This window comes from Panulirus ornatus, chromosome 17 (assembly GCF_036320965.1).
Source record: "Panulirus ornatus isolate Po-2019 chromosome 17, ASM3632096v1, whole genome shotgun sequence".
Classification (NCBI taxonomy): Eukaryota; Metazoa; Arthropoda; class Malacostraca; order Decapoda; family Palinuridae; genus Panulirus; species Panulirus ornatus.
The window spans coordinates 45,528,529-45,554,998 of NC_092240.1; the positions used below are offsets into that span (position 1 = coordinate 45,528,529).

A 26,470-nucleotide genomic window follows, 5' to 3' on the forward strand; every position below is an offset into this window, starting at 1 on the left:
TAGGGTGGGGGAGGGGGCGAAAATCCTGGGAGCCTTGAAGAATGTGTGGAAGTCGAGAACATTATCTTGGAAAGCAAAAATGGGTATGTTTGAAGGAATAGTGGTTCCAACAATGTTGTATGGTTGCGAGACGTGGGCTATGGATAGAGTTGTGCGCAGGAGGATGGATGTGCTGGAAATGAGATGTTTGAGGACAATTTGTGGTGTGAGGTGGTTTGATCGAGTAAGTAACGTAAGGGTAAGAGAGATGTGTGGAAATAAAAAGAGCGTGGTTGAGAGAGCAGAAGAGGGTGTTTATGAAATGGTTTGGGCACGTGGAGAGAATGAGTGAGGAAAGATTGACCAAGAGGATATATGTGTCGGAGGTGGAGGGAACGAGAAGTGGGAGACCAAATTGGAGGTGGAAAGATGGATTGAAAAAGATTTTGTGTGATCGGGGCATGAACATGCAGGAGGGTGAAAGGAGGGTAAGGAATGGAGTGAATTGGATTGATGTGGTATACCGGGGTTGATGTGCTGTCAGTGGATTGAATCAGGGCATGTGAAGCATCTGGGGTAAACCATGGAAAGCTGTGTAGGTATGTATATTTGCGTGTGTGGACGTATGTATATACATGTGTATGGGGGTGGGTTGGGCCATTTCTTTCGTCTGTTTCCTTGCGCAACCTCGCAAACGTGGGGGACAGCGACAAAGCAAAGAAAAAAAAAAAAAAGTATATCTTATCCCTGGGGATAGGGGAGAAAGAATACTTCCCATGCATTCCTCACGTGTCGTAGAAGGCGACTAGAGGGGACGGGAGCGGGGGGCCAGAAATCCTCCCCTCCTTGTATTTCAACTTTTTAAAATGGGAAAAAGAAGGAGGAGTCATGCGGGGAGTGCTCATCCTCTTCGTAGGCTCAGGTTGGGCTGTCTAAATGTGTGTGGATGTAACCAAGATGTGAAAAAAGGAGAGATAGGTAGTATGTTTGAGGAAAGGAACCTGGATGTTTTGGCTCTGAGTGAAACAAAGCTCAATGGTAAAGGGGAAGAGTGGTTTGGGAATGTCTTGGGAGTAAAGTCAGGGGTTAGTGAGAGGACAAGAGCAAGGGAAGGAGTAGCAGTACTCCTGAAACAGGAGTTGTGGGAGTATGTGATAGAATGTAAGAAAGTAAATTCTCGATTAATATGGGTAAAACTGAAAGTTGATGGAGAGAGATGGGTGATTATTGGTGCATATGCACCTGGGCATGAGAAGAAACATAATGAGAGGCAAGTGTTTTGGGAGCAGCTGAATGAGTGTGTTATTGGTTTTCATGCACAAGACCGGGTTATAGTGATGGGTGATTTGAATGCAAAGGTGAGTAATGTGGCAGTTGAGGGAATAATTGGTATACATGGGGTGTTCAGTGTTGTAAATGGAAATGGTGAAGAGCTTGTAGATTTGTGCTGAAAAAGGACTGGTGATTGGGAATACCTGGTTTAAAAAGCGAGATATACATAAGTATATTTATGTAAGTAGGAGAGATGGCCAGAGAGCGTTATTGGATTATGTGTTAATTGACAGGCGCACGAAAGAGAGACTTTTGGATGTTAATGTGCTGAGAGGTACAACTGGAGGGATGTCTGATCATTACCTTGTGGAGGCGAAGGTGAAGATGTGTATGGGTTTTCAGAAAAGAAGAGAGAATGTTGGGGTGAAGAGGGTGGTGAGACTAAGTGAGCTTGGGAAGGAGACTTGTGTATGGATGTACCAGGAGAGACTGAGTACAGAATGGAAAAAGGTGAGAACAAAGGATGTAAGGGGAGTGGGGGAGGAATGGTATGTATTTAGGGAAGTAGTGATGGCTTGTGCAAAAGATGCTTATGGCATGAGAAGCATGGGAGGTGGGCAGATTAGAAAGGGTAGTGAGTGGTGGGATGAAGTAAGATTATTATTGAAAAAGAAGAGAGAGGCATTTGGACGATTTTTGCAGGGAAAAAATGCAAATGACTGGAGATGTATAAATGAAAGAGGCAGGAGGTCAAGAGAAAGGTGCAAGAGGTGAAAAAGAGGGCAAATGAGAGTTGGGATGAGAGAGTATCATTAAATTTTCAGGAGAATAAAAAGATGTTCTATAAGAAGGTAAATAAAGTGCTTAAGACAAGGGAGCAAATGGGAACTTCAGTGAAGGGGCTAATGGGGAGGTGATAACAAGTAGTGGTGATGTGAGAAGGAGATGGAGTGAGTATTTTGAAGGTTTGTTGAATGTGTTTGATTATAGAGTGGCAGATAAAGGGTGTTTTAGTCCAGGTGGTGTGCAAAGTGAGAGGGTTAGGGAAAATGATTTGGTAAACAGAGAAGAGGTAGTAAAAGTTTTGCGGAAGATGAAAGCCGGCAAGGCAGCAGGTTTGGATGGTATTGCAGTGGAATTTTATTAAAAAAGGGGGTGACTTTATTGTTGACTGGTTGGTGAAGTTATTTAATGTATGTATGATTCATGGTGAGGTGCCTGAGGATTGGCGGAATGCTTGCATAGTGCCATTGTACAAAGGCAAAGGGGATAAGAGCAAGTGCTCAAATTACAGGGGTATAAGTTTGTTGAGTATTCCTGGGAAATTATATGGGAGGGTATTGATTGAGAGGGTGAAGGCATATACAGAGCATCAGATTGGGGAAGAGCAGTGTGGTTTCAGAAGTGGTAGAGGATGTGTGGATCAGGTGTTTGCTTTGAAGTATGTATGTGAGAAATACTTAGAAAAGCAAATGGATTTGTATGTAGCATTTATGGATCTGGAGAAGGCATATGATAGAGTTGATAGAGATGCTCTGTGGAAGGTACTAAGAATATATGGTGTGGGAGGCAAGTTGTTAGAAGCAGTGAAAAGTTTTTATCGAGGATGTAAAGCATGTGTACGTGTGGGAAGAGAGGAAAGTGATTGGTTCTCAGTGAATGTAGGTTTGCGGCAGGGGAATGTGATGTCTCTATGGTTGTTTAATTTGTTTATGGATGGGGTTGCTAGGGAGGTGAATGCAAGAGTTTTGGAAAGAGGGGCAAGTATGCAGTCTGTTGTGGATGAGAGAGCTTGGGAAGCGAGTCAGTTGTTGTTCGTTGATGATACAGCGCTGGTGGCTGATTCATGTGAGAAACTGCGGAAGCTGGTGAGTAAGTTTGGTAAAGTGCGTCAAAGAAGAAAGTTAAGAGTAAATGTGAATAAGAGCAAGATTATTAGGTACAGTAGGGTTGAGGGTCAAGTCAATTGGGAGGTAAGTTTGAATGGAGAAAAACTGGAGGAAGTAAAGTGTTTTAGATATCTGGGAGTGGATCTGGCAGCGGATGGAACCATGGAAGCGGAAGTGAATCATAGGGTGGGGGAGGGGGCGAAAAACCTGGGAGCCTTGAAGAATGTTTGGAAGTCGAGAACATTATCTTGGAAAGCAAAAATGGGTATGTTTGAAGGAATAGTGGTTCCAACAATGTTGTATGGTTGCGAGGCGTGGGCTATGGATAGAGTTGTGCGCAGGAGGATGGATGTGCCGGAAATGAGATGTTTGAGGACAATATGTGGTGTGAGGTGGTTTGATCGAGCAAGTAATGTAAGGGTAAGAGAGATGTGTGGAAATAAAAAGAGCGTGGTTGGGAGAGCAGGAGAGGGTGTTTTGAAATGGTTTGGGTACATGGAGAGAATGAGTGAGGAAAGATTGACCAAGAGGATATATGTGTCGGAGGTGGAGGGAACGAGGAGAAGTGGAAGACCAAATTGGAGGTGGAAAGATGGAATGAAAAAGATTTTGAGTGATCGGGGCCTGAACATGCAGGAGGGTGAAAGGCGGGCAAGGAATAGAGTGAATTGGATCGATGTGGTATACCGGGGTTGACGTGCTGTCAATGGATTGAATCAGGGCATGTGAAGCGTCTCGGGGTAAACCATGGAAAGTTGTGTGGGGCCTGGATGTGGAAAGGGAGCTGTAGTTTCGGGCATTATCACATGACAGCTAGAGACTGAGTGTGAACAAATGGGACCTTTGTTGTCTTTTCCTAGCGCTACCTCGCACACATGAGGGGGGAGGAGGATGTTATTCCATGTGTGGCGAGGTGGCGATGGGAATGAATAAAGGCAGACAGTGTGAATTGTGTGCATGTGTATATATGTATGTGTCTGTGTGTGTATATATATGTGTACATTGAGATGTATGGGTATGTATATTTGCGTGTGTGGACGTGTATGTATATACGTGTGTATGGGGGTGGGTTGGGCCATTTCTTTCGTCTGATTCCTTGTGCTACCTCGCAAACGCAGGAGACAGCGACAAAGGAAAATGAATATAGATACATATATATATATATATATATATATATATATATATATATATATATATATATATATATATATATATTGTGGGAGTATGTGATAGAGTGTAAGAAAGTAAACTCTTGATTGATATGGGTATAACTGAGAGTGGATGGAGAGAGATGGTGATTATTGGTGGATATGCACCTGGGCATGAGAGGAAAAATCATGAGAGGCAAGTGTTTTGGGAGCAACTGAGTGAGTGCATTAGTAGTTTTGATGCATGAGACCGGGTTAAAGTGATGGGTGATTTGAATGCAAAGGTGAGTAATGTGGCAGTTGAGGGAATAATTGGTGTACATGGGGTGTTCAGTGTTGTAAATTGAAATTTTAATGAGCTTGTAGATTTATGTGCTGAAAAAAGATTGGTGATTGGGAATACCTGGTTTAAAAAGAGGGATATACATAGGTATGCATATTTAAGTAGGAGAAATGGCCAGAGAGCGTTATTGGATTACATATTAATTGATAGGTGCACGAGAGAGTCTTTTGGATGTTTATGTGCTGAGAGGTGCAGCTGGAGGGATGTCTGATCATTATCTTGTGGAGGCAAAAGTGTAGATTTGTAGAGGTTTTCAGAAAAGAAGAGAGAATGTTGTGGTGAAGAGAGTGGTGAGAGTAAGTGAGCTTGGGAAGGAGACTTGTATGAGGAAGTACCAGGAGAGATGAGTACAGAATGGAAAAAGGTGAAAACAAAGGAGGTAAGGGGAGTGGGGGAGGAATGGGATGTATTTAGGGAAGCAGTGATGGCTTGCACAATAGATGCTTGTAGCATGAGAAGCGTGGGAGGTGGGCAGATTAGAAAGGGTAGTGAGTGGTGGGATGAAGAAGTAAGAGTATTAGTGAAAGAGAAGAGAGAGGCATTTGGACAATTCTTGCAGGGAAATAGTGCAAATGACTGGGAGATGTATAAAAGAAGGAGGTAGGAGGTCAAGGGAAAGGTGCAAGTGGTGAAAAAGAGTGCAAATGAGAGTTAAGGTGAGAGAGTATCATTAAATTCTAGGAAGAATAAAAACATGTTTTAGAAGGAGTTAAAGAAAGTGCGTAAAACAAGGGAACAAATGGGAACTTCAGTGAAGGGGGCTAATGGGGAGGTGATAACAAGTGGTGATTTGAGAAGGAGATGTAGTTAGTACTTTGAAGGTTTCATGAATGTGTTTGATGATAAAGTAGCAGATATAGGGTGATTTGGTCGAGGTGCTGTGCAAAGTGAGAGGGTTAGGTAGAATGATTTGGTAAAGAGAGAAGAGGTAGTAAAAGCTTTGCGGAATATGAAAGCCGGCAAGGCAGCGGGTTTAGATGGTATTGCAGTGGAATTTATTAAAGATGGGGGTGACTGTATTGGTGACTGGCTAGTAAGGATATTTAATGTATGTATGACTCATGGTGAGGTGCCTGAGGACTGGCAGAATGCTTGCATAGTTCCATTGTACAAAGGCAAAGGGGATAAAAGTGAGTGCTCAAATTACAGAGGTATAAGTTTGTTGAGTATTCCTGGTAAATTATATGGGAGGGTATTGACTGATAGGGTGAAGGCATGTACAGAGCATCAGACTGGGGAAGAGCAGTGTAGTTTCAGAAGTGGTAGAGGATGTGAGGATCAGGTGTTTCCTTTGAAAAATGTATGTGAGAAATACTTAGAAAAGCAAATGGATTTGCAGTTATCATTTATGGATCTGTAGAAGGCATATGATAGAGTTGATAGAGATGCTCTGTAGAAGGATTTAAGAATATATGGTGTGGGAGGCAAGTTGTTAGAAGCAGTGAAAAGTTTTTATCGAGGATGTAAGGCATGTGTACGTGTAGGAATAGAGGAAAGTGATTGGTTCTCAGTGAATGTAGGTTTGCGGCAGGAGTGTATGATGTCTCCATGGGTGTTTAATTTGTTTATGGATGGGGTTGTTAGGGAGGTGAATGCAAGAGTTTTTGGAAAGAGGGGCAAGTATGCAGTCTGTTGTGGATGAGAGAGCTTGGGAAGTGAGTCAGTTGTTGTTCGCTGATGATACGTTGCTGGTGGCTGATTCGGGTGAGAAACTGCAGAAGCTGGTGACTGGGTTTGGTAAAGTGTGTGAAAGAAGAAAGCTGAGAGTAAGGTTATTAGGTACAGTAGGGTTGAGGGACAAGTCTTTTGGGAGGTAAGTTTGAATGGAGAAAAACTGGAGGAAGTGAAGTGTTTTAGATATCTGGGAGTGGATTTGGCAGAGGATGGAACCATGGAAGCATAAGTGAATCATAGGGTGGGGGAGGGGGCGAAAGTCCTGGGAGCGTTGAGAAATGTGTGGAAGTCGAGAACGTTATCTTGTAAAGTAAAAATGGCTGTTTGAAGAAATAGTGGTTCCAACAATGACATATGGTTTCGAGCCATAGGCTATGGATAGAGTTGTGCAGAGTTGGGTGGATGTGTAGGAAATGAGATGTTTGAGGATAATATGTGGCATGTGGTGGTTTTATCATGTAAGTAATGAAAGGGTAAGAGAGATGTGTTGTAATAAAACAAGTGTGGTTGAGAGAGCAGAAAAGGGTGTTTTGAAATGGTTTGGTCACTTGGATAGAATGAGTGAGAATAGGTTGACAAAGAGGATATTTGTGTCAGAGGTGGAGGGAACGAGGAGAAGTGGGAGACCAAATTGGAGGTGGAATGATGGAGTGAAAAAGATTTTGAGTTAATGGGGCCTGAACTTGCACGAGGGTGAAGGGACGTGCAAGAAATAGAGTGAATTGGAACGAGGTGGTATACTGGGGTCAATGGATTGAACCAGGGCATGTGAAGCATCTGGTGTAAACCATGGAAAGTTTTTTTTGGGCCTGAATGTGGAAAGGGAGCTGTGGTTTCGGTGTATTATACATGACAGCTAGAGACTGGGTGTGAACGAATGTGGCCTTTGTTGTCTTTTCCTAGTGTTACCTTGCACTTATACCTCATGTTAGCGAGGTAGCACAAGAAAACAGACAAAAGAATGGCCCAACCCACCCACATACACATGTATATACATACATGTCCACACACGCACATGTACATACCTATACATCTCAATGTATACATATATATACATACAGACATATACATATATACACATGTACATAATTCATACTCTCTGCCTTTATTCATTCCCTTCGCCAGCCTGCCACACATGAAATAACAACCCCTTACCCTCGCGTGTGCACGAGGTAGCGCTAGGAAAGACAACAAAGGCCACATTCTTTCACACTCAGTCTCTAGCTATCATGTATAATGCACCAAAACCATAGCTCCCTTTGCACATCCAGGGTCAACAGAACTTTCCATGGTTTACCCCCAGACGCTTCACATGCCCTGGTTCAATGCATTGACGGCACGTCGACCCTAGTATACCACATCGTTCCAATTCACTCTATTCCTTGCACGCCTTTCACCCTCCTGCATGTTTAGGCCCCGATCACTCAAAATCTTTTTCACTCCATCTTTCCACCTCCAGTTTGGTCTCCCCCTCTCTCCTCGTTCCCTCCACCTCTGACACATATATCCTCTTTGTCAATCTTTCCTCACTCATTCTCTCCATGTAACCAAAACATTTCAAAATGCCCTCCTCTGCTCTCTCAACCACACTCTTTTTATTACCACACATCTATCTTTCCCTTTCATTACTTACTCGATCAAACCACCTCTCACCACATATTGTCATCAAACATCTTATTTCCAGCACATCCACCCTCCTTTGCACAACTTCATGTATAGCCCACGCCTCACAACCATATAACATTGTTGGAACCACTACTCCTTCAAACATACCCATTTTTGCTTTCCAAGATAACGTTCTCAACTTCCACACAGTCTTCAACGCTCCCAGAACTTTTGCCCCCTCCCTCACCCTATAATTCACTTCCGCTTCCATGGTTCCATCTGCTGCCAAATCCAATCCCAGATATCCAAAACACTTTACATCCTCCAGTTTTTCTCCATTCAAACTTACCTCCCAGTTGACTTGTCCCTCAACCCTACTGTACCTAATAACCTTGCTCTTATTCACATTTACTCTCAGCTTTCTTCTTTCACACACTTTACCAAACTCACCATCTTCTGCAGTTTCTCACCCGAATCAGCCACCAGTGGCTGTACATCAGCGAACAACAACTGACTCACTTCCCAAGCTCTCATCCACAACAGACTGCATACTTGCCCCTCTTTCCAAAACTCATGCATTTACCTCATTAACAACCCCATCCATAAACAAATTAAACAACCATGTATACATCATGCACCCCTCCTGCAAACCAATATTCACTTAGAACCAATCACTTTCCTCTCTTCCTACACATACACATGCCTTACATCCTCAATAAAAACTTTTCACTGCTTCTAACAACTTGCCTCCCACACCATATATTCTTAATACCTTCCACAGAGCATCTCTATCAACTCTCTCATGTGCCTTCTCCAGATCCATAAATGCTACATACAAATCCATTTGCTTTTCTAAGTATTTCTCAGATACATTCTTCAAAGCAAACAGCTGATCCACACATCCTCTACCACTTCTGAAACCACACTGCTCTTCCCCAATCTGATGCTCTGTACATGCCTTCATCCTCTCAGTCAATACCCTCCCATATAATTTCCCAGGAATACTCAACAAACTTGTACCTCTGTAATTTGAGCACTCACTCTTGTCCCCTTTGCCTTTGTACAATGGCGCTATGCAAGCATTCTGCCAATCCTCAGGCACCTCACCATGAGTCATACATACATTAGATAACCTTACCAACCAGTCAATAATACAGTCACCTCCTTTTTGATAAATTCCACTGCAATACCATCCAAACCCGCTGCCTTGCCGGCTTTCATCTTCCGCAAAGCTTTCGCTACCTCTTCTCTGTTTACCAAATCATTCTCCCAAACTCTCTCACTTTTCACACCATCTCAACCAAAAAGCCATATATCTGCCACACTATCATCGAACACATTCAACAAACATTTAAGATACTCACTCCATCTCCTTCTCACATCACTACTTGTTATCACCTCCCCATTAGCCCCCTTCATCAATGTTCTTATTTGTTCCCTTGTCTTTCGCACTTTATTTACCTCTTTCTAAAACATCTTTTTATTCTCCATAAAATTCAATGATACTCTCTCACCCCAACTCCCATTTGCCTTCTTTTTCACTTCTTGCACCTTTCTCTTGATCTCCTGCCTCTTTCTTTTATACATCTCCCATTCATTTGCATTATTTCCCTGCAAAAATTGTCCAAATGCCTCTCTTCACTTTCACTAATAATCTTACTTCCTCATCCCACCACTCACTGCCCTTTCTAATCTGCACACCTCCCACACTTTTCATGTCATAAGCATCTTTTGCGCAAGCCATCACTGCTTCCATAAATACATCTCATTCTTCCCCCACTCCCCCTTACATCCTTTGTTCTCACCTGTTTCCAATCTGTACTCAGTGTCTCTTGGTAATTCCTCACACAAGTCTCCCTCCCAAGCTCACTTACTCTCACCACTCTTTTCACCTCAACATTCTTCTTTTCTGAAAACCTATACAAATCTTCACCTTTGCCTCCACAAGATAATGATTATACATCCCTCCAGTTGCAACTCTCAGCACATTAACATCCAAAAGTCTCTCTTTTCGCATGCCTATCAATTAACATGTAATCCAATAATGCTCTCTGGCCATCTCTCCTTCTTACATATGTATACTTATGTATATCCATCTTTTTAAGCCAGGTATTCCCAATCACCAGTCCTTTTTCAATACATAAATCTACAAGCTTTTCACCATTTCCATTTACAACACTGAACACCCCATGTACACCAATTATTCCCTCAATTGCCACATTACTCACCTTTGCATTCAAATCTCCCATCACTATAACCTGGTCTCATGCATCAAAACTACTAAAACACTCACTCAGCTGCTCCAAAAACACTTGCCTCTCATGATCTTTCTTATGCCCAGGTGCATATGCACCAATAATCACCCATCTCTCTCCATCCGCTTTCAGTTTTACCCATATCAATCTAGAGTTTACTTTCTTACACTCTATAACATATTCCCACCAGTCCTGTTTCAGGAGTAGTGTTACTCCTTCCCTTGCTCTTGTTCTCTCAGTAACCCCTGACTTTACTCCCAAGACATTCCCAAACCACTCTTCCCCTTTACCTTTGAGCTTCGTTTCACTTAGAGCCAAAACATCCAGGTTCCTTTCCTCAAACATAATACCTATCTCTCCTTTTTTCTCATGTTGTTTACATCCACACACATGTAGACACCCCAATCTGAGCTCTCGAGGAGGATGAGCAATCCCCGCATGACTCCTTCTGTTTCCCCTTTTAGAAAGTTAAAATACAAGGAGGGGAGGGTTTCTAGCCCCCCTCCCCTGTCCCCTGTAGCCGCCTTCTACAACACGTGAGGAATGCATGGGAAGCATTCTTTCTCCCCTATATATGGGAGAAAGACTACTTACCATGTGTTCCCTGCGCGTCATAGAAGGCAACTAAAAGGGGAGGGAGTGTGGCTGGATGTCCTCCCCCTCTGTTTTTAATTTTCCAAAAGAAAGAACAGAGCAGGGGGGTCAAGTGACGATATTTCCTCTAAGGCTCAGTCTTCTGTTCTTAATGCCACCCTGCTAATGTGGGAGATGGCAAATATATATGAAAGAAAACAATATATTTGTATATGCATGATCCTTTTTCTGATTGGCCTCAGAACAGGAACATTTGAACCATGGATTGGATGAAGAAGTCATCTTGTAGGAAGAGGGGATAAATGCTTCCATTCCTGCAAGTTGTTTTTCCTATGAAAATTTTCACATTCAGTAATCATCATCTGTCATGAAAGCCCCTCCATTATGCCAGAATTGCATAAAGATAATATTGAATACAGTTTTTTTTTTGTAATTTCTTCCACAATTTTGAAGTTAGAGGGGACCTTTGTGCTGGCCTCATTCCTTCTTATGTAATCTTGCTAAGATCTTTCTTCGAATCACTTATTTCAATAACTTATTTATTTCTTCACATTTCTCATGTTATTCTTGTTGACATTCTTCATTAACTGTTGCATAAGTTTTCCTCTTAATAACTTAGGTCATCCAACCATCTGTGAATTCTCTGTGGATCATAGTGTGTGAATGACAGTCATGCACTTATATTGATGGTTGTAGGGGTTCTGTGGAGAGCAGAATTCTTTCCCCTCACCTTCCTAGTGATGGAAGAGACTTCTGTAGGCAATTAACAGTATGATAAGTTATGTACATATTTAAACAAAGGCAGGAAAAGTTAGAACATCAGTTGATGTACGCCATTATTTTCCATGGGAGCATCAGTTGTTGCATGCCATATTATGACAAATGGTTTTGCAAAGTGATTTCTTTTTTTTTTCCATATATTTAATTCTTGATATGACATGAAGCATCACAAGTGCCTCTTGTTTTGAAAATGAATCTCAAAAAGTTTGTCTTGCTTGGCAAGAGTATGGTTTTGACGCATGTATCAGAGTGCTGAAGGTTAATCAAGAAATTTAAATGCCAGAACACTGGCTGCAGTGAAATATCGTTGGTTATTAAAGTTTGATGCACTGCTTGACTTTGAGTCCCTCAACAAGTGAACCAAATTACAGTAGTAAGTATAACTTTTATTGATTTTTTTTTTTTTTTTTTTTTTTTTTTATACTTTGTCGCTGTCTCCCGCGTTTGCGAGGTAGCGCAAGGAAACAGACGAAAGAAATGGCCCAACCCTCCCCATACACATGTACATACACACGTCCACACACGCAAATATACATACCTACACAGCTTTCCATGGTTTACCCCGGACGCTTCACATGCCTTGATTCAATCCACTGACAGCACGTCAACCCCTGTATACCACATCGCTCCAATTCACTCTATTCCTTGCCCTCCTTTCACCCTCCTGCATGTTCAGGCCCCGATCACACAAAATCCTTTTCACTCCATCTTTCCACCTCCAATTTGGTCTCCCTCTTCTCCTCGTTCCCTCCACCTCCGACACATATATCCTCTTGGTCAATCTTTCCTCACTCATTCTCTCCATGTGCCCAAACCATTTCAAAACACCCTCTTCTGCTCTCTCAACCACGCTCTTTTTATTTCCACACATCTCTCTTACCCTTACGTTACTTACTCGATCAAACCACCTCACACCACACATTGTCCTCAAACATCTCATTTCCAGCACATCCATCCTCCTGCGCACAACTCTATCCATAGCCCACGCCTCGCAACCATACAACATTGTTGGAACTACTATTCCTTCAAACATACCCATTTTTGCTTTCCGGGATAATGTTCTCGACTTCCACACATTTTCAACTCTCACTAGAGCCAAAACACTCCCAGTTCCTCTCCCATAATCCATTCCCTTCCTTTTTTCCTCATAGTTCACTCCCAAACAAGTAACCACTCCCATTTATCTCTCAGAATACACCTCCCCATTGACTCCTCCTTTCCCCTTTAGAAAGTTAACTCAAGGATAGAGTTTCCTAGACCCCTTTCCCCTTCCCTTACCCTTCTACAACACGTGAGGAATCATGGAAGCATTTTTCTCCAGTATTATCATGAATCGGCTACTACCATGTGTTCCTGACACATGAATGCCTACCAAAAGGGGGTTGCCGGAATGCCTCCCCCTTCCCCTTTTCAATTTTCCAAAATGAAAAACAAGCGCTCATAAACAATTAACCTTAGGCCACAGTCTTCTGTTCTAAGCCAACCTGCTATAGAGAAGCCAATCATTCATTATCTACAGAAACACATAATTCTGTAAAAACATTTCACTGTTTAACTTGTCCACATTAGCTCATAACAGAACATTTGAACCAGGATTCGACTAAGAAGTCATCTTGTAGAAAGGCATAAATGCTTCCATCTGCAATTTTCCTTTTGAAATTTTCCACATCAGTTCATCAACAGTCAGAAAGCCCCTCAATCCAGAATTGCATAGAAATATGATACTCCAATTGTTGTCTTTACTTCTCACCAATTTTAAGTTAGAGGACCTTTAGTGTTGCCAATCCTTCTATACTTATCCTAGAATCTTTTGATCACTTATTTCAATAACTTATCTCATTTCTTCAATTCCATGTTATTCCTTTTGACATTCTCATTAATTTCACATAGTTTCCATCTTAATAACTAGGTCACCAACCATCGGAACTCAGTGGATCATTGTGTTGAATGAAGTCATGCATAACATCATGGTTGTGCGGTTCTTTGACGCAAATTCTTTCCCTCACCTTCTCTAGTGTTACCAAATCTTTCGTGCAATTAACAGTACTATAGTATTACACACTTAAACAAAAGCCAGATAGTTCACACTTTGAATGTAACGACCATTAATTTCCATTGCATACATCGTTCTTGCATCCATTTGACAAATGGTTTTCCAAAGTGATTTCCTTTTTTTCCAATATTTATTCTGATTGCATAAGCCATTACCATGCCGCTTTTTTATCTAAAATTTCTAAAAGTTTCTTGCCTGCAATATTGCTTTTTGACCTCGCATGTATCGAGTGCTGAAGTTAATCAGAAATTTAAATTCTTTAACTGCTCGCCAGTAAATACATTGTTATTCAAAGTTGATGCACGCTTGACTTGAGTCTCACAAGTGAACCTCATTCTTATGAAATGTTTATATGATTTAGTCATATTTTTAAAAGAAGTCCTTGATCCTCCTAAAATGTATTCCATATGTGGTGTTATGGGACTCTAGCTGCTCAAGGTCTTGCTGCAGGTAAAAATTGACATCTAATGAGGCTGTATCATTGAGAATACTGTCACGTTAAAGAATTTCTCACTCCAAAGGAATCAATGTATTTCCCTGCTACCAGAAGTAGGGCAGCCATGGGCTGCAGGAACCTGAGGAAAGAGATTGGGAGTGATGCCAGGGCTCTCTGTTAGAAAGGGGTTGTGGGGTGATTATAGATAAATTGATAAATATTCTTTATATTCATGTGAGCTGACATGTAATGGCCAAAGACAGCTAATCAAGAATTATCTTTCCCGTTAAAACTATACCTCTTGCAGACAGTATTATTATTTTATTTTACAATGTATTTCAAATATTTTTTTATCTTATGTACTGCATATGTGTTGTACTAAGATTTTGTGCAAAGGTACAAGCATATCTTATATATATGAGTATAAAAGATAGACAGTAGTCAGTACATGCTTATTTTGAACATGTTTCTGAAGTTCTTAGCAAATTTTAGCATGATACAATCCACAATGCACCTGTACTAGATATGGGCTACACCTACCCTGTTTATTAAGTTGACCTTTTATATTCATAAGTTGTTTCATTAAGAAAAGAGTCATCTTTCTCTTGGTGGTTCATTCCAAGTGGGAAGAGGTCAGCTTATTGTCTTTTTTAGGTAACATCAGCCCTTCTTGAATTGTTGATAATGATCAGACAACTATGGCAGGCCCCCATTCCATGATCATAGTCTTATAACTTTTGGGTCATTGTAGAGCATAACATCTGTGTACTACTGCCCCTTTTAGATCATAGTGACCCTTAGGAGGTAACTATTTGTAAGTTTCACATAGACCATTTGTGATCCATTAGGGTGGCTGAAACACCATAAACTGGAAATGGACAATTATTGCAATCCTGGGGCCAACTTGAATAAATTTACAGAGACAGTAGGCTATGCAGCATTATTTAAGTGACATTTTTGAATTATGAAGTAAGCAAAAGAAATGTGATGTCTGAAATGTGTATTTCCATCCCATGGGTAATTTTTACAAGTTAACTATAATTATTACCACCTTTACCTTACCTCCCTCTCCCAGTAACCCTTTCTATGGGTCTTTAGTATAGTTTTATACAAAGAATAAATGAGATATTACCATAGATGGATAAAATGAATTAATTTGATTTGTAGAAGGCTAAACAGTAAATTCTAAGCAGGGGTTGGGGAAGTGTGGAGGTGGAGAATGTGTTTACAAGTTTTAGTCCAGACCAGCTTATCTTATCTCCCTCACACCTACCTCACTCCATTTCCTCCCTCTGTTTCACATAGTCTTTCTGAGTAGTTTAATATTTTAGATATAGGATTTTCTTATTCATAATTGCTACTGACCTCATGGGTTGGATTACATCTTCTAAGGGCCAAATCCAGCCTATAGAGTGTTATTTGCCCAATCCTGGATGTAGCATAATCTATATCATTTAAGTATATAAATGTTTGGAGACCCTTATCATGTACATTCTTTCCTTAGCTGTTTGAATTTTTTTTAGTTGTTCATGACAACATATTTTCAACCAACATACAAAAACTGCTACCAGTAATACTCAGTGGAAATATTGAATGGCAGATCTTTAAATTCTATCCAGTTTTGGCTGTGTAATGCATAGATTGCTGGAGCTTAAATTTACAGGATAGATTGCACAAGCTGCTTGTCTTTCTTCTTTTGATAATTACCAGTGGCTAGTGCTTTAATAAATATTATATTAGGTAATATAATAGTGTTTTTACTGTTTCAGCAGATGAATTATACCTAAACTTCACTTTCAGCATGATGACTGTAGTGAATCTACAACCTACTTTTCATATTTCTGTGCTTAGCTCATCATTAGGATTATTATCAGATGTCATGCTTTCATGATTGGGAAATTCACACCATTTAAGTATTTTAGGGTTAGCCATGCATGGTAAGAATTATGAATGCTTCAGTTAGTTTCCCTTCTATTTTGTAAGTAATATCTTTTTTATTCCATCAGAGGCCAGTGACATTTTAGAGCATGAACTTTTACTAGTATTCAGTTTGAAATTTCCTGACCCAACAGTACACTCAAGAGCAAGGGATCAAGTTAGGTCTGCGCGGCTGGTGCAGGAATACATATCACGGTACAGTGGTGGGGCAGTTGGAGGGACCTCGAGAGATGGTCTTGATAATGTACGTTTCAGTATTGTACAATTTGCACTGGAGTGCTGCACCACAAAATATATCCCAATTTCAGTTTTTGAACCTAATCTTGGCATGTTTTTAGTGCAAAATTACCCATACCCTCCATGCTTTTCATTGGGCTTAGATTATTGGATATTCTTTAGACATTTTTTTTCTAAGTACAGTGTGACTAATGGTGTGTAGACAAATTTTCTCAGTCACCAATTTTTGTTTATGTAGCATTTTTGGAGTTAAGGATTGAAATAGCTACACCAGCTTTACAAGGAAACCTTCATTGACAGACAGATATTCAGATAGGTACCTTTGTAATTGATTTATGGATCTATATGTTTTGTATCCATATCCTTATTTGTATGTGGGATGCTAACCAGTTATACCTTACACCAACTTTCATATACGTTACTTTGTGTATAATACTTATTGCATATGGGTGTATAAGTTGATGTAGAGAGATTGCTTCTGGATATGTGTACTTTTTACAATCATGTCAGTTGAGCTCATAACCCATTGCAAATGCAGGGTTTGCACCACACCTTTCCCAGATAAACTCTAATGTTTTGTCACTTTTGTTTCTATCCACACTAATTATAGTTGCAGCTCAGTTAATGCATGTGGTGTATTACACTTAGTTTGAACTTTCCACAAAGATATAGGCATGCTGATATGTGTTGAATCTACTGAGTCATGAAATGTAATACAAAGAACTGCATATAAAAATGAACTTTTCACTTTAGCAGGATTCGGCCAGTGAGCAAAGAAAATGAAAAGCCTCTCTCCCTTTGGGATAATGCTTCATCATATTGTTAGTATTAAACTGTGGTTTACCTACCAATTGCCCAAGAAGGCAGGATCACCTTAATTCCACTGGCTCTCTGTTGCCATGTCATGAATCTAGAGCCTTAAAATACCCATGTGAAAAACTGCTTTCTAGACTTTCTTCCTTTGGCCTCTTTGCTTCTCTCTGTTCCTTAGGGCATAGTTTTCCCTTGTGAGCCCATTGCAGACGTCACTGATTAAGTGACTTCTCCCCCTCTTACTTTGTCAGCAGTGGTGTCCCTCAGGGTGCTATCATATTCCTCACTCTCTTCTCTTAACATGAATGATCTCTCTTCACCATCTAACCCTCTTTACCATTTTGCTGATGATTCCACTGTATTTGTAACTCACTTCATCTTCACATTTCACCCCCCCCCCTCTCTCTCTCTCTCTCTCTCTCTCTCTCTGCCATCGTCAAACTGAAAAGATTACAATTCATTCCTAAATAACATAACACACTGGGCCTAACAATTTCTTTCCATTTGTCCTGGAAGCCCAATATTATGATATTATGAACATTACAAATCTGGGGTTGTTTAAGTTCCATAATTATTTCTATTATGAACACGTTTCAAATGTGAAAGATGTAAGTTTACTTGTCTCATTATTGAGTGATGCTTGCATATTTTGTATTTCCCTTCCCCCACCTTTGTACTGATCAGAATGGAATCAGAAGCACTGTCTCATTAATTCTCCAGACATCACCTGCCTTCAACTATCCATTTCTATCTATCATCATGATGTTACCTCCTCTCTGCCACCAAGGCTTGGACCTTTGACATGCTACTACTTTCTACAGTTTCTGAGTAGAAACAAGGCTTACGAGGGTTGGCATTCATGATACCTCTTCGTTCCTTCAATTAGTGAAGCTATGTCACCCTTTTCCTTTTTTTCATATTTCCATTTTCCCACAACCTTTCCACCTATAAGAGTCAGTTCTGCAAACAAAATGAGCTCTAATTAATTTTTTCATTCTTTTTTATTACTCTATATTCTTTTCACTTGAATTGGCTCTGATGAGGGCCAGTTTAGTTTGTAAGAAAAATATACCCCACAACATTAGTTGAAACAAGATGTCTGTGGATTGATCTCATCATTTATTCAGTCCACATTGTCTGCTGGACTCCTCTGCTTGACTTGATTCTGGTTTTTTAGTGTTAGGGCTTATTTTGCTTTTGCAGGAGAACAATGGGTTTTTCTTTGTTTCCTGTGTAGATTTCACATCATCGATGTTGTTTGCTATGGGGAAACTTTCTTCCATTATGCTTTTTTCCTTTATTTCTTTGGTAGTCTGTCCCATGAGCATCAGAGAGATTCTCCGGGATTGTCTCTATGAAAAATCAAGGTCATGACCCTCCATCCCTAGGTATTTTTTGGTGAGGAAGATTTGGTGTGTCTACTCCTTCAGTAATTGTTCATCAGTTATTGTGTGTGGTGGCTTACTTGTTTTGGCCTTACCCTTGGCCAATCTACAACAGGTACATGAATAATGTTATCAATTCGCTCAGTGTCATCATTTAGCAGCACACAGTACTCTGGGATCATGCACTGTCAGAATGATGCACGTAAAGGCTGGATTCCCATCCCACGGATCAGTGTCCTTCTTCTGCCTTTCTCATTTGTATTTATTGATTTAGTTTATTAGGAGTATGGTACTTGTGTGTACACTGGTCAGTATTTGAGGATAGGGGAGAAAGAATACTTCCCACGCATTCCTCACGTGTTTTAGAAGGCGATTGAAGGAGACGGGAGCGGGAGGCTGGAAACCCTCCCCTCCTTGTATTTTAACTTTCTAAAAGGGGAAACAAAAGAAGGAGTCATGCAGGGAGTGCTCATCCTCCTCGAAGGCTCAGATTGGGGTGTCTAAATGTGTATGGATGTAACCAAGATGAGAAAAAAGGAGAGATAGCTAGTATGTTTGAGGAAAGGAACCTGGATGTTTTGGCTGTGAGTGAAAAGAAGCTCAAGGGTAAAGGGGAAGAGTGGTTTAGGAATATCTTGGGAGTAAAGTCAGGGGTTAATGACAGAACAAGAGCAAGGGAAGGAGTAGCACTACTCCTGAAACAGGAGTTGTGGGAGTATGTGATAGTGTAAGAAAGTATACTCTAGATTGATATGGGTAGAACTGAAAGTGGATGGAGAGAGATGGGTGATTATTGGGGCATATGCACCTGGGCATGAGAAGAAAGATCATGAGAGGCAAGTGTTTTGGGAGCAGCTGAGTGAGTGTGTTAGTAGGTTTGATGCACGAGACAGGGTTATAGTGATGGGTGATTTGAATGCAAAGGTGAGTAATGTGGCAATTGAGGGAATAATTGGTGTACATGGGGTGTTCAGTGTTGTAAATGGAAATGGTGAAGAGCTTGTAGATTTATGTGCTGAAAAAGGACTGGTGATTGGGAATACCTGGTTTAAAAAGCGAGATATACATAAGTATACGTATGTAAGTAGGAGAGATGGCCAGAGAGCATTATTGGACTACGTGTTAATTGATAGGCACGCGAAAGAAAGACTTTTGGATGTTAATGTGCTGAGAGGTGCAACTGGGGGGATGTCTGATCATTATCTTGTGGAGGCAAAGGTGAAGATTTGTAGAGGTTTTCAGAAAAGAAGAGAGAATGTTGGGGTGAAAAGAGTGGTGAGAGTAAGTGAGCTTGGGAAGGAGACTTGTGTGAGGAAGTACCAGGAGAGACTGAGTACAGAATGGAAAAAGATGAGAATAAAGGAGGTAAGGGGAGTGGGGTAGGAATGGGATGTCTTTAGGGAAGCAATGATGGCTTGCGCAAAAGATGCTTGTGGCATGAGAAGCGTGGGAGGTGGGCAGATTAGAAAGGGTAGTGAGTGGTGGGATGAAGAAGTAAGATTATTAGTGAAAGAGAAGAGAGAGGCATTTGGATGATTCTTGCAGGGAAATAAAGCAAATAACTGGGAGATGTATAAAAGAAAGAGGCAGGAGGTGAAGAGAAAAGTGCAAGAGGTGAAGAAGAGGGCAAATGAGAGTTGGGGTGAGAGAGTATCATTAAATTTTCAGGAGAATAAAAAGATGTTTTGGAAGGAGGTAAATAAAGTTCGTAAGACAAGGGAACATATGGGAACTTCAGTGAAGGGGGATAATGGAGAGGTAGTAACAAATAGTGGTGATGTGAGAAGGAGATGGAGTGAGTATTTTGAAGGTTTGTTGAATGTGTTTGATGATAGAGTGGCAGATATAGGTTGTTTTGGTTGAGGTGGTGTGCAAAGTGAGAGGGCTAGAAAAAATGATTTGGTAAACAGAGAAGAGGTAGTGAAAGCTTTGCGGAAGATAAAAGCCGGCAAGGCAACAAGTTTGGATGGTATTGCAAAGGAATTTATTAAAGATGGGGGTGACTGTATTGTTGACTGGTTGGCAAGGTTATTTAATGTATGTATGACTCATAGTGAGGTGCCTGAGGATTGGTGGAATGCTTGCATAGTGCCATTGTACAAAGGCAAAGGGGATAAAAGTGAGTGCTCAAATTACAGAGGTATAAGTTTGTTGAGTATTCCTGGGAAATTATATGGGAGGGTATTGATTGAGAAGATGAAGGCATGTACAGAGCATCAGATCGGGGAAGAGCAGTGTGGTTTCAGAAGTGGTAGAGGATGTGTGGATCAGGTGTTTGCTTTGAAGAATGTATGTGAGAAATACTTAGAAAAGCAAATGGATTTGTATGTAGCATTTAATGATCTGGAGAAGGCGTATGATAGAGTTGATAGAGATGCTCTGTGGAAGATATTAAGAATATATGGTGTGGGAGGCACGTTGTTAGAAGCAGTGAAAAGTCTTTATTGAGGTTGTAAGGCATGTGTATGTGTAGGAAGAGAGGAAAGTGATTTTGGTTCTCAGTGAATGTTGGTTTACGGCAGGGGTATGTGATGTCTCCATGGTTGTTTAATTTGTTTATGGATAGGGTTGTTAGGGAGTTGAATGCAAGAGTTTTGGAAAGAGGGGCAAGTATGCAATCTGTTGTGGATGAAAGAGCTTGGAAAGTGAATCAGTTGTTGTTCGCTGATAATACAGCGCTAGTGGCTGAATCATGTGAGAAACTACAAAAGCTGGTGACTGAGTTTGATAAAGTGTGTGAAAGAAGAAAGCTGAGAGTAAATGTGAATAAGAGCAAGGTTATTAGGTACAGTAGGGTTGAGGGACAAATCAACTGGGAGGTAAGTTTGAATGGAGAAAAACTGGAGGAAGTGAAGTGTTTTAGATATCTGGGAGTGGATTTGGCAGCGGATGGAACCATGGAAGCGGAAGTGAATCATAGGGTGGGGGAGTGGGCGAAAGTTCTCGGAGCGTTGAAAAATGTGTGGGTCGAGAACATTATCTCGGAAAGCTAAAATGGGTATGTTTGAAGGAATAGTGGTTCCAACAATGTTATATGGTTGCAAGGCGTGGGCTTTAGATAGAGTTATGCGGAGGAGGGTGGATGTGCTGGAAATGAGATGTTTGAGGACAGTATGTGGTGTGAGGTGGTTTGATCAAGTAAGTAGTACTAGGGTAAGAGAGATGTGTGATAATAAAAAGAGTGTGGTTGAGAGAGCAGAAGAGGGTGTTTTGAAATAGTTTGGTGACATGGAGAGAATGAGTGAGGTAAGATTGACCAAGAGAATGTCTGTGTCAGGGGTGGAGGGAACGAGGAGAAGTGGGAGACCAAATTGGAGGTGGAAAGATGGAGTGAAAAAGATTTTGAGTGATCGGGGCCTGAACATGCAGGAGGGTGAAAGGCATGCAAGGAATAGAGTGAATTGGAACGATGTGGTATACTGGGGTCGACGTGCTGTCAATGGATTGAACCAGGGCATGGAAAGTTCTGTGGGACCTGGATGTGGAAAGGGAGCTGTGGTTTCGGTGCATTATTACATGACAGCTAGAGACTGAGTGTGAACGAATGTAGCCTTTGTTGTCTTTTCCTATCACTACCTCACGCACATCAGGGGAGAGGGGGTTGTTATTTCATGTGTGGTGGGTTGGCGATGGTAATGAATAAAGACCGCACGTATGAATTATGTACATGTGTATATATATGTATACGTTGAGATGTATAGGTATGTATATGTGCGTGTGTGGACGTGTATGTATATACATATGTATGCGGGTGGGTTGGGCCATTCTTTCATCTGTTAACTTGTGCTACCTCGCTAACGTGGGAGACAGCGACAAAGCAAATATGGAATGTATTTCTGGTGTTTCTACCTATATCTAAGTAATGAATTAATTTCTAAGTAGTGTATTGTACATACAAAAATGTTGGAAATTCTCAGAGTGAATATTATGTTGATAGGAACAAATAGTTTTAAGTGTTGCACATGCTGTAGTTCAAGAATTATCAAGACTCATGGTATGTTGATAGAATGATTCACTTGTTCCTTCTTCTTTATTTCAATTTAATTATCCTTTTCTTGTGTTATGGGTGTGTTCTGGTCTTTTCAAAGGAGGCTTTAGGTTTATAGGCCCCTTACAAGGGGAGTTATGCTAAAGGAAGGGACAAGAAAGCTATTGCTGTAAAATAAGTGACAATAATGTTTTGAATTCTGGGTTATTGCCAGCCAGGGGATGAATTTGGATCGGTCAAGTCTCCCTCAATTCCAGATTATTGTCCAGTTGGCTTTGGTTTACATTTTGATAGACAAGAAGATCCAGGACTTTGTTTTGGTTAAAGCATTTGTTTATTTTATGGATTTTTTTTCCCCACTAAGCAAAGGTGTTAGAAGCAATATAAGGATGATCATCCCCAAGACATGGTGAGTTGATTTTATCTATATATCTCTGTCTGACTTCCGTTCCCTCCAGGAACTCCCATCAATGGAGTGGTCATGGCAAAAGAGTCTCCACATATCCTTGTTCTTCCATTCCTACTTCACCTACGTATGCCATTTTATGCATTCTTCTACCATTTCTCTCCCTCCACTGCTCTTCTGCTTATTTCCCTGTGTCACAGGTGGTCTTCCTCTCATAAACCCCTGTAATTGTACTATCATACACTCTCCTTGTGAACTCTATATGCTGCATTCTTTCCATGTACCCAAACTGCCTCAAAGTATTATGTTTCACCCTCTGTACCACTCTATAATTCATTTTCTTTGCATTTCCTGCCGTATCAAATCTCTCATATGCTGCCTCATTTTCTTTTTCTTTCCATCTAGTCATACCAAATACTCTTCTCAAATAGCTCATTTCCACAGCTTGGATTCTTGACCTCTGTGAATTATTCCATGTCCATGTTTCAACTGCATAGGTCAGAGTTAGGAAGACTGTGCAGTCCCTTAATCTTTTCTTCCCACCCATACTTACACCCCTACCCTTCATTATTCTGTTAAGGGACCCAATGACTGTTCTACCCTATACTGCTGTCCCCTTTATCTCTCCTTACATATCATCAGACTTATCTAAGATAGCTCCCAAAAACTTAAATTCTGTGACCTATTCCAGTCTTTCCCCCCCATATCAAAAACATATTTTAGTATACTTTCATCTCTCACTTTATAGAGCTTTGCAAGATCTGTACTCTCACTCTTTTTTCCTTTCAAGCACCATTATGCTATTTTTACTCACATTTTCCTTCAATCGCCTATACTTAAACACATCATCAAATGTGTTTTTTGTTTTTTTTCTAAGCTGAGACAGCACAGGCGGATTAGGCCCTAATCAAGGCCATCCCATTAATGCAGTGAAGAATGTGTGGAAGGAGAGAATGTTATTTCAGAGCAAAAATTGATATGTTTGAAGGAATAGTAGTACCAACAACGCTATATGGTTGCAAGGCATGGGTGAAACAGAGGAGGATGGAGGTGTTGGAAATGAAATGTTTGATGATAATATGTGGTGTGAGGTGTTTTGATCAGGTAAGTAATGTAAAAGTAAGAGAGATGTGTGGAAATAAAAAGAGTATGGTTGAGAGAGCAGAAGAGTGTGTGTTAAAATGGTTTAGAGGAGAGAATGAGTGAGCAAAGGTTGACAAGGAGGATATATGTGTCAGAGATGGAGGGAACAAGGAGAAGCAGAAGACCAAATTGAAAGTGGAAGGATGGAGTGAAAAAGATTTTGAGCGATAGGGACCTGAACATACAGGAGGGTGAGTCGTGCAAGGAATAGCATGAATTGGAATGATGTGGAATACTGGGGTCAATATGCTGTCAATGGACCGAACCAAGGCATGTGAAGCATCTGGGGTAAACCATGGAAAGGTCTGTGGGGCCTGGATGTGGATAGGGAGCTGTGATTTCGGTGCATTACACATGACAGCTATAGACTGAGTGTGAACGAACGTGGCCTTTTTGTCTGTATTTCTGGCACTGCCTTACTGAAGCAGGGGATAGTGATACTGTTTTCCTGTGGGGCGGGTTAGTGATGGAAATGGATTGAAGGCAAGCATGTATGAATATGTGTATGTGCTGAGAGGGGCAGCTGGAGGGATGTCTGATCACTATCTTGTGGAGGCGAAGGTGAAGATTTGTAGAGGTTTTCAGAAGAGAAGAATGTTGGAGAGAAGAGAGTGGTGAGAGTAAGTGAGCTTGGAAAGGAGACTTGTGTAAGGAAGTATCAGGAGAGATTGAGTGTAGAATGGCAAAGGATGAGAGCAAATAACATGAGGGGAGTGGGTGAGGAATGGGATGGGATGTATTTAGGGGAGCAGTGATGGCTTGTGCAAAAAATTCATTTGGTATGAGAAAGGTGGGAGGTGAGCAGATTAGAAAGGGTAGTGAGTGGTGGAATAAAGAAGTAAGGTTGTTAGTAAAAGAGAAAACAGAGGCATTTAGATGATATTTGCTGAGAAGTAGTGCAAATGACTGGGAGATGTATAAAAGAAAGCAGCAAGAGGTCAAGAGAAAGGTGCAAGAGGTGAAAATGAGGGCAGATGAGAGTTGGGGTGAGAGAGTATCATTATATTTTAAGGAGAATAAAAGATGTTTTGTAAGGAGGTAAATTACATGTGAAACAAGAGAGCAAATCTTTGAAGGGAGCAAGTGTGGAAGAGATAACAGATGGTGATGAAGTCAGAAGGGGATGGAGTAAGTATTTTGAAGATCTGTTGAATGTTTTTGAGGATAGAGTGGCAGATATAGGGTGTTTTGGTTGGGGTAGTGTAGGAAGTGAGAGGATATTCAATGTATGTATGGACCATGGTGAAGTGCCCAAGGACTGGCAGAATGCATGCATAGTGCCATTGCACAAATGCAAAGGGAATAAAGGTGAGTGTTCAAACTACAGGGGTATTGATTGAGAGGGTGATGGCATGTACAGAGCATCAGATTGGGGAAGAGCAGTGTGGTTTCAGAAGTGGTAGAGGATGTGTGGATCTGGTGTTTGCCTTGAAGAATGTACGTGAGAAATACTTAGAAAAACAGATGGACTTGTATGTAGCATTTTATGGATCTGGAGAAGGCATATGATAGGGATGATAAGATGATCTTTGGAAGGTTTTAAGAGTATATGGTGTGGGAGGTAAGTTGCTTGAAGCAGTGAAGAATTTTTATCGAGGATGTAAGGCATGTGTACGAGTAGGAAGAGAGGAGAGTGATTGGTTCCTAGTGAATGTCGGTCTGTGGCATGATTTGTGATGTCCCACGGTTGTTTAGTTCATTTTATGGATGGGTTGGTTAGGGATGTAAATGCCAGAGTTTTGGAGAGAGGGGCAAGTATGCAGTCTGTTGTGTATGAGAGGGCCTGGAAAGTGAGTCGGTTGTTGTTCGCTGATGATACAGCTCTACTGGTGATTTGTTTGAGAAACTGCAAAAGTTGGTGACTGAGTTTGAAAAAGTGTGTGAAAGAAGAAAGTTAGAGTAAATGTGAATAAAACAAGGTGATCAGGTTCAGTAGGATTGAGGGGCAAGTTAATTGGGATGTAAGTTTGAATGGAGAAAAATTGGATGAAGTGAAGTGTTTTAGATATCTGGGAGTGGACTTAGCTGCGGATAGAACCATGGAAGTGGAAGTGAATCACAGGATGGGGGAGGGGCAAAGATTCTAGGAACAAGGAAGAATGTATGGAAGGAGAGAATGTTATCTAGGAGAGCAAAAATTGGTATGTTTGAAGGAATAGTAGTTCCGACAATGTTATATGTTTGCAAGGCATAGGATATAGATGGGGTTGTACAGAGGGTGGATTTGTTGGAAATGAAATGGTTGATGACAATATGTGGTGTGAGGTGGTTTGATCAAGTGGGTAATGTATGGATAAGTGAGATATGTGGAAATAAAAAGAGTATGGTTGGTAGAGCAGGATAGGGTGTGTTGAAATGGTTTCGACATATGGAGAGGATGAGTGAGGATAGATTGACAAAGAGGATATATGTGTCAGAGGTGAAGGGAACAAGGAGAAGCGGGAGACCAAATTGGAGGTGGAAGGATGGAGTGAAAAATATTTTGAGCAATCAGGGCCTCCCAGTTGACTTGTCCCTCAACCCTACTGTACC

General features: G+C 40.9%; 1 protein-coding gene across 1 annotated transcript in view; it reads left to right on the forward strand.

Annotated features, from left to right (window-relative positions):
• The window catches only part of LOC139754703 (acylphosphatase-2-like), a 107,527-nt gene that overhangs the window by 45,879 nt on the left and 35,178 nt on the right, over positions 1-26,470 (forward strand). The window contains exon 3 of the mRNA XM_071672271.1: positions 16,101-16,210. Within this exon, the coding sequence (XP_071528372.1) occupies positions 16,101-16,210 (110 nt within the window). The remainder of the gene's footprint in view (positions 1-16,100; positions 16,211-26,470) is intronic.